Source organism: Fukomys damarensis, unplaced genomic scaffold, assembly GCF_012274545.1.
Source record: "Fukomys damarensis isolate Sample0158 unplaced genomic scaffold, DMR_v1.0_HiC HiC_scaffold_19, whole genome shotgun sequence".
Lineage (NCBI taxonomy): Eukaryota > Metazoa > Chordata > Mammalia > Rodentia > Bathyergidae > Fukomys > Fukomys damarensis.
Window position 1 is genome coordinate 60,802,636 of NW_022900931.1, and position 8,378 is coordinate 60,811,013.

The 8,378-nt window shown below is 54.6% G+C and overlaps 2 protein-coding genes across 5 annotated transcripts in view; one reads left to right on the forward strand and one right to left on the reverse strand.

Moving 5' to 3' along the window:
• Positions 1-3,145, forward strand: part of Erf (ETS2 repressor factor) — a 7,724-nt gene extending 4,579 nt beyond the window's left edge. The window contains exons 2-4 of the mRNA XM_010623306.1: positions 1,007-1,241; positions 1,560-1,675; positions 1,770-3,145. Of these exons, the coding sequence (XP_010621608.1) occupies positions 1,007-1,241; positions 1,560-1,675; positions 1,770-3,046 (1,628 nt within the window). The 3' untranslated portion in view covers positions 3,047-3,145. The remainder of the gene's footprint in view (positions 1-1,006; positions 1,242-1,559; positions 1,676-1,769) is intronic.
• LOC117286870 (putative uncharacterized protein FLJ42213) lies at positions 1,886-8,300 on the reverse strand. 4 transcript variants are annotated; one of them, XM_033765820.1, is made up of 4 exons: positions 8,223-8,300; positions 7,838-7,899; positions 7,031-7,109; positions 4,323-5,681 (listed from the first exon to the last, which is right to left on the reverse strand). In XM_033765820.1, the coding sequence occupies exons 1-4, from the start codon at positions 8,257-8,259 to the stop codon at positions 5,461-5,463; spliced, it is 399 nt and encodes a 132-aa protein (XP_033621711.1). In that variant the 5' UTR covers positions 8,260-8,300; the 3' UTR covers positions 4,323-5,460. The 4 variants fall into 4 exon arrangements, 3 of the variants coding, with proteins under 3 accessions (XP_033621712.1, XP_033621711.1, XP_033621710.1); XM_033765819.1 differs by having other exon boundaries at positions 7,838-8,001; positions 8,223-8,285; XR_004518011.1 differs by lacking the exons at positions 4,323-5,681; positions 7,031-7,109; positions 8,223-8,300 and adding exons at positions 1,886-1,959; positions 8,119-8,200 and having other exon boundaries at positions 7,809-8,001.
• Positions 8,301-8,378: the final 78 nt, after the last annotated feature.

The following is an 8,378-nucleotide window of genomic DNA, read 5'->3' on the forward strand; positions in this document are numbered from 1 at the left end:
AGAGGCACTTGGGCCCCTGCCCTGCTTCCCCCTCCCTCCCTTCCTCCCCTTTCCCTCCTCCCACCCCTCCATTACCGGCTGCCTAGTGCTGAATTATTGATGGCCCCTGATTACCCGGGGGTTTGGGAAATGACAACAACCGCAGCCCCCCCCCCAGGCTCCCTGCCCCCTCCAGGGACCAGCCAGCCCACCACCAACCTCTACCCAAGGTTAATGCTGGGGGTGGGTGGGCTGACCGGCAGGTGGGCAGGGAAGAAGCTGAGGATGAGAAGGCAGGAGTGGGAAGAGGGTGACAGTTCCAGTGTGTCTGCTCTGTCTCTGCCTGGGCTGGCCTGGATGCCTGGGTCTGGGGAGGGCAATGCAACTCAGAGGGTCCAGGGCTTGGGGGGGCCTCAGACAGTCAGAGTTTCACTCTCCAGGGAAGACAGAAGCCTCTGTGTGTGCAAGCGCTGACCTCATCGTCAACCAGCCACCCCACCCCTCTTGGTCCTTTTAAGAAGAAAAAAAAAATATCCCCTGGTTCTGGGATGGTACTGGGGCTGTTAGGTCTTGGGGGGTAGATAGTGTATATTCCTAAGGATGGTACCAGGGGAGCTATCGGGAGTGCTACTATCTGAATGGGAGTGAGGAGAGGCTGGGGGGCTGTACCCCAATCTGGCTGGCCACGTGTGCCCTTTCCTGCCCCTCCCCCACTGGCAGCCCTGCCCGCCGGCCTGGCTTGGTGCCTGGCCCCCTGGCACTGGCCCCGGGACCCGCCGCCGACGGTTTCCTGTTTCTCCCAGTGTCGCTGGAGCAGGCTCCAGCTTCCCCTCCCCCCTCCCCCCAGTTCCTGTCTAGCCCCTCACATAGACATACACTGTCTCCCTCCAACTCAGGCCTTCCCTTGGCTGAGGGGAGAGGGATTTCCCCATGAAGAGGGTGAGGTAGGAGGTGGACCCTGGGATGCCACCCACAGCCCCTGACTTGGCATCCTGACCCCAGGCCACTCCCTACCTCCTGTCCCCAGGGTTTGCCTTCCCGGATTGGGCCTACAAGCCGGAGTCGTCCCCTGGCTCGAGGCAGATCCAGCTGTGGCACTTTATCCTGGAGCTGCTGCGGAAGGAAGAGTACCAGGGCGTCATTGCCTGGCAGGGGGACTACGGGGAATTCGTCATCAAGGACCCCGATGAGGTGGCCCGGCTCTGGGGCGTCCGCAAGTGCAAGCCCCAGATGAACTATGACAAGCTGAGCCGGGCCCTGCGGTGAGGAGGGTGTTACTCTGGGCCCTAGGACACATGTGGACAGCCTGCACCATTTGGGAGGCCCTTGACCCACGGGAACAGACTTTGGGTTTGACTCCTGGCTCTGCCAGATCCTCGCTGTTTGCGAAAGCTGTAGCCTTTCTTGAGACAAGTGGTGGTAACACAGTTGTCATAGAGAATATTTGATTTCTGTCACGTGGTCCACATTTCTCTGGTTCCCTTTGTGAGCAGTGCCCAAGCAGTGTCAAGGTATGGAGTCTAGGTCTGACGCCCCAGGACTGTAGAGTGACCATCCCAATTGTGTGTCTACTTCCACAGCTATTATTACAACAAACGCATTCTGCACAAGACCAAGGGGAAACGGTTCACCTACAAGTTCAACTTCAATAAACTGGTGCTTGTTAATTACCCTTTCATCGATGTGGGGTTGGCTGGTGAGTATTGGGGATGGGTGACCTTGGAAGGAGGAGAGGGTCTATCCTAAGCTGGGCTAGGGGCCATGATACCAAGTCTCCCCTCTCCTCCCAGGAGGTGCAGTGCCACAGAGTGCCCCTCCAGTGCCGTCTGGCGGCAGCCACTTCCGCTTTCCTCCCTCAACGCCCTCCGAGGTGCTCTCCCCCACCGAGGACCCCCGCTCACCACCGGCCTGCTCTTCATCTTCATCGTCCCTCTTCTCCGCCGTGGTAGCCCGTCGTCTGGGTCGTGGCTCAGTCAGTGACTGTAGTGATGGCACATCAGAGCTGGAGGAGCCCCTGGGAGAGGATCCCCGGGCACGACCGCCTGGCCCTCCAGAGCTGGGTGCCTTCCGAGGGCCCCCACTGGCCCGCCTGCCCCATGACCCTGGTGTCTTCCGTGTCTACCCCAGGCCTCGGGGTGGCCCTGAGCCCCTCAGCCCTTTCCCTGTATCTCCTCTGGCTGGGCCTGGCTCCCTACTACCCCCTCAGCTCTCACCAGCCCTGCCCATGACACCCACCCACCTGGCTTACACGCCCTCTCCCACACTGAGTCCTATGTACCCCAGTGGTGGTGGTGGCCCTAGCGGCTCAGGAGGAGGCTCGCATTTCTCCTTCAGCCCCGAGGACATGAAACGGTACCTGCAGGCCCATACCCAAAGCGTCTACAACTACCACCTCAGCCCCCGAGCCTTCCTGCACTACCCTGGGCTAGTGGTGCCCCAGCCCCAGCGCCCTGACAAGTGCCCGCTACCGCCCATGGCACCTGAGACCCCACCGGTCCAGTCCTCGGCTTCGTCCTCCTCTTCCTCCTCCTCTTCCCCATTCAAGTTTAAGCTGCAGCCACCCCCACTAGGACGCCGACAGCGGGCAGCTGGAGAGAAGGTTCCAGGAGGCACTGACAAGAGCAGTGGAGGCAGCGCAGGAGGGCTGGCTGAGGGGGCGGGGGCGCTGGTCCCCCCACCGCCGCCACCACAGATCAAGGTGGAACCTATCTCAGAAGGCGAATCGGAGGAGGTGGAGGTGACTGATATCAGCGATGAGGATGAGGAAGATGGGGAAGTGTTCAAGACACCCCGTGCCCCACCCGCACCCCCCAAGCCGGAGCCTGGCGAGACACCTGGGGCAACCCAGTGTATGCCCCTCAAGCTGCGCTTTAAGCGGCGCTGGAGTGAAGACTGTCGCCTGGAGGGGGGTGGGGGCCCCACTGGGGGCCTTGAGGACGAGGGTGAGGACAAGAAGGTGCGAGGGGAGGGGCCCGGGGATGCTGGGGGACCGCTCACCCCAAGGCGGGTGAGCTCTGACCTCCAGCACGCCACAGCCCAGCTCTCCCTGGAACATCGAGATTCCTGAGGGCTGTGGTTAGGGGGCCCAGGTTACCCCCACTCCCCATGCTTCTTTTGCTGCCTTAACCCCCCAAATCCTGGAGGTGAGGGCAGCTCTTTAAGTCCCTTCTCTTTTCTCTTTCGGTTTTGTTTTTAATGCTGGGGGTGGGTGGGTACCCAGGGCTGGGAGCTGTCCCTTGTCCCTGGGTTTCTAAGCTTGGGGTAAAGCGGGGTTGGAGGGAGGGAGGGCGGAGTGAAAGGGGCCACCTCCATCTGGGGAATTTATATTTGAATGAGGCTTTGGCCTTAATACCCAGGAACTTTTTTTATTACAATCTCTTTCGGTTTTGTTTTTAATGCTGGGGGTGGGTGGGTACCCAGGGCTGGGAGCTGTCCCTTGTCCCTGGGTTTCTAAGCTTGGGGTAAAGCGGGGTTGGAGGGAGGGAGGGCGGAGTGAAAGGGGCCACCTCCATCTGGGGAATTTATATTTGAATGAGGCTTTGGCCTTAATACCCAGGAACTTTTTTTATTACAATCTCTTAGGAAGTAAAGCCTTGTCTCCCTCCCTGTTCTCTGCCTCTTGTACCTCTCCTCTACACCCCCCAGCCACCCTCACCCTCACCCCTGCCTTCCTTGCCCCTTTAGGGGCCATGAGTGCCTGGGTTTTTCATACCCCACAAGGTTGCAGCAGGGGAGGGACAATGTTATGAACCAAAAATTCCGTGGTAGGGGTTGGGGGGCAAAAGAGGGTGAGGGGTGCCACCCATGGGCCACAAATCTCTACAAGTGCCTGCTCTCCCTTTCCTACTCCTCACCCCAGCATCAGTCTACCTTTTCACCCCCAGCTGCTCCTAGGACTGGTCCATGGGCAGGTGGGTGGGGGAATGGGAAGGGGTGCCCTGAAACCAAACTGGAACCCCTCTCTGCCTCCCAGCTGGGGTCCCTGGGGTGGGGGTGGGGCTATGGTCAAGCCTTATTCTGTATGGGGAATGGAGGGTGGGGTTGGGAAGTAGAGGGACGCTGGAGAATGTATTCAAAACAATAAAACTTTGGACCTTTGCATGCGGTGATGTGTCCTAGGGACTGGGTGCACCCACCGCAGGCCTATAGCTTTGCTTAATTCTAAAGGACAGGCCTAGACTAGCCCCCCAGTGGATTTTGTGGCTTGAGGCTAACTCCTGAATGGGTCAAAAACTCAGCCTGGGCTGGGCATGGTGGTACACGCCTGTAATCCCAGCTACTCTGGGAGGCTGAAGCAGTAGCATCAGAAGTTTGAGTCTAGCCTTGGCCACAACAGATCCTGTCTCAAAAAGGGCTGGGTGTGTTAGTGCCCTGGGTTTGATCCCTAGTACCTTAGGGGGAAAAAGGCCAGAAAAATGATTCCCTAACCTTGGGTGTCACATAAATCCCAAAGCTTGAAGGTAAGGTCTCAGTCCTCTCTGCTCTTGTACTTGACTGCTCCTGTATTTTTTTGGGGGGTGGTTACCAGATATCGAACTAAGGACCTTGTGCTTGCAGAGGCAGGTGCAGTGCTACTGAGCTAAATCCCTAGCCCAGTCCTTTATTCTAAAGGGATCTACTTGTCCTTGGAATCCCCGTAGGCCCTTCACCAATCATCCTGTTGCTGCTGGTGCTGTGACTACCTGAAATGCTTACCTTTTCTAGCTTTGATTTCCTACACATACCAGGTCTCTGGTGAAGAACAGGAACTCTTTGCGTTACCTATAGCATCCTACCCACAGCGTTCAATTTAGGATGCTTAGTTAAGCTGGGAATCCTTTGGAAACAAGGTTTGCAGTGTCTCTTGAAATGTAGACCTTGTAAGATAACTCAAGTGATCTTTCAGTCCAGCCAGCAAATTGAGAAGTATCATAGTTGGTACTGATTGACCTACTGTGTGCCATGTTAGGAGCTGTGATGCTTTCTCTCTTTCAACATCCAAGAAGGAAGGGCAGTGGACTCGGTTAAATGCCTGAGCCAGGACTAAAGGAGGTTTCTCTCTGAATTCCATCTTCTTTCATTGACTCCTGATATTTCCTTCCTAGAGCCAAGCTGGCTAGATCCAGATCAGGGTCTCAAAGGATCATATGATCTGAGAAATGAACTCATAAACTAGAAGCCCAGATGCAGAGTGGGGTTAGGGATGAAAGAATCAAGAAGAATGCAGGCTGGAATTGCCCTTAGAAACTACTAGCCCAACCCAGGCTGTGCAGGTGAGGAGCCTGAGGCCCAGAAAGGGGAAGGGGTTTCCCCAAGGCCATTCAGCTGCTTGCTAAAAGACTGAATGGTAATTGAGGGTTTAGGGCCTGTTGGATTCCCTTCATCATGAAACTCCACCCTGTGCAGCCCTGAGGGTAAGGAACGCTGATTGGCAACTGCTACCCACTCACGCTTAAATCTCAGCTTGTGCCAGCCCTGGGTGGGTGGTCCCAGATGATGCTGTCAATTGGTAGTGAAGAAAGGATTTAGGGCTGGAGTACTGGCAGGAAACAGAGGCTCCCACGGCAGCCTTCGGGCAACTGCTCCCTCTCCTGGGTGATGTAAGTCATTCCCTGGGGTGGGGGCCACTTGGCTATTTCTGGAAGTTGGGATGAAGCGTAGCTCCTGGCAACATACATGCAGCTGAGTTGATAGTGGGTGATGGTGAAAGGCGATTATCCTCACTGGCAGGAGAGAAGCAAGACTCCTGTTAGTAGCTAGTTAGTACCTTTAGCTGGACCCCAGTGTCTTCAGAGTGTCTCCAACCACTGTCATTCCTAAGTGCTCAGCTCCAGAACTGCTCTCCAGATGAGATCACGGTGCCACCAAACTTGTTGCCCCAGATTCTGGCTGTGTGGGATGTCACAGGTGGCACGTGGCCTTGAAGACTCCAGCCACTCCCTCAATCTTTAATCGCCCACTTAAATCCATTTCCAAGCCTGAAATGTTCCTACAAGAAGTCACCATTGGTCCTGCCTGTATCCCGTGAAATCCTTGTTTCCAAGCAAGTCCTTCATATGTCTCTCAAGAGTATTTCACAGATTAACTCAGCACTTTTGGACCTGTACCCCTCCAGCACCTACACAGATCCCCAAAGTCTCCTAATCTTCTCAGCCATCCCTCATCCCTTCAGGTTGCTCAAATATCTTAGTCACCAGTAATTTATCAAAGTCTCCCACAGACCTTAAATCCACTTGGACTTCTCCACTGATCCCCAATAATTGTTCTCAAGTGCTTATGGCCCATCAAACACCCTATACCCCTCCAGACACTAGGCCCTTCATAGAAATTTACAACCTTTCCGATCACTCCTAACATACTCTCACAACCCCCAAACACAGCCTGTTAAATTTCCTCAGACTGTACCTCACAAACTCCTTGGGACCCCAATCTGCTCGCAGCGCTGGCCTACGTGGCTCCTTCCTATGTTCCACGGGTTCTGAAGGTTAAGTAACTGCCTGTATCTCACCCGGTCTGCCGCCCTTGTGAATCTTATTGGCCCTTTCTGTGATTTCCTAGGCGCTGGTATTTGACTCAGTTTACTTTTCAATTCAGAGGTGCCGTCAGAGGGCAGCAGCTACCATTTGGTTGGCCAACTACAGGTCCCAGAAACACCCTCTCCGAGCTGCGCCTGATGCTTCCTCTGGCTTTGCGAGGGGAGTGGAAGTGTGTCTGCGCTTTGTATCCTGGGTAACATAGTCTGAAAGAGATTTAACGTTATCATTTCTCTCCGTGTCCGCGGGAAATTGCAGCTGGGGGCAGACCGATCAGACAAGACTTTTTTAAGGCTTCAGAAAGGGCAGGACAATTACTGTGAACACAACTTTGGATTAAAACGAAGTCCAGAAACTCCACTTCCCATCATTCTCGAGGTGGGACAAGCTCAGAGCACTTTCATTCTAGTTCCAAGCTTTTAGGGCGGTGCGAGGGTGTGGTGCGGTGGATGACGCAGAACTCTGTTTCCCAACGCCCTTTGAGGCTGCCCTTCTTCCGGGTATTAACTGAAACGAGGCGACTCAGTTTTCGCACAAACCTGAGGCTACTTCTTGTGTCCGGGTTTGTTTAGGGCCCGCCAGGATCCTGCAATTTAGGAAGCTCAGGAATGCAAAAAGCTGAATGAGGATTCAAGACAGAAATTTAGAGTCGGAGGTTTAGCTCAGTGGTTCTGCTGCCTGCCTCGCAAGCATAATGGACCTGAGTTCGATCCCCTAGTACTAAAAAGGGGGAAAAAAAAAAGAAACTCAGTCTCTGTTTTTGGCTTCCTAGTGCTACCTATATTGCTAGAAAAAGCTAATTTGTATCCGAAGACAAGTGCTCAGAGAAACCACTAGAAACTGTGTTATCTAAACCCTTCGAAAATAGGCAGAGGGAGGTTTTTCCTTTCTGATAGGTGATTACCTGGAATTTAAAGGTACTTAGAATTTTTTTCTCCAGCACTCACTGATTGACTTGGGCTTATTCCTTGGATCAGGGGACGGGAAGGAGACACTGAAACAATTTCTTGTTTCCTCCGGGAATTTCGGTCACACAACCCCAGTGGTACCCGTTGGACTCCAGTTCCCAGCAATCCTCTGAGCATACTCTCACAAAGGGTCAGGATCTGCTCTGGACTATTCCCAGCATGCTTCGGGCTGGTAGTAGATCCTGCCTCCTTTGTAAATGGGGAGATGGCTTTGAACTCCATTTCCCAGAAGAAACCAGGGCTTGCTGTAGCAACTACACGGAAGCCTTGATGTCGACTATATTTCCCGGCAGGGATTGCGGCTTTGATTAGTATAGGGTAGGTAAAGCGCGATGTCTACTCTACTTACTGGCCTATCTCTGGAACTGTGGTACATACTTGAGGTGTAGAAGACCACTTGGGACTCCATTTCCCGGCGTGCTTTCGAAGTCTCTTTACACCTGCAATGCGGTGAGGGTGTAGCCACGACTGCATTTCCCAACTTGCCCCACGGCCCGAGATCTGAGAGTTTAAGGACACCAACTCGATTTCCCAGAGTGGACCTGGCGTCAGAAGTCACACAGTCAAAAGACTGAGCAACTGGACTCCGTTACCCAGCATGCATCAAGGTCTATACAGCTCAGGGATGGAGCGGCTGCAATTACATTTCTGAGGCACACCTAGAGGCTGGTCGTGGCCGCAGAGGGATGGGTGTGTGGCTTTGGCTCAGTTTTCCAAAGTGCCTCAGGGGTTCGCCTTTCGGCACAGTTGGCTCACGGATTACCTAGGACTATTTCCCGACGTACAGCGCAAACCGTCATCCCCGCCGTCTACGCGTAGGCCTTTGATGACTCCATTTCCCGGCGTGCCACGCGGGCCTCTGTGGGGGCCCAGGGCGGTACTGACGCCAGGAGGACTGCATCTCCCGGCGTGCCCCGCG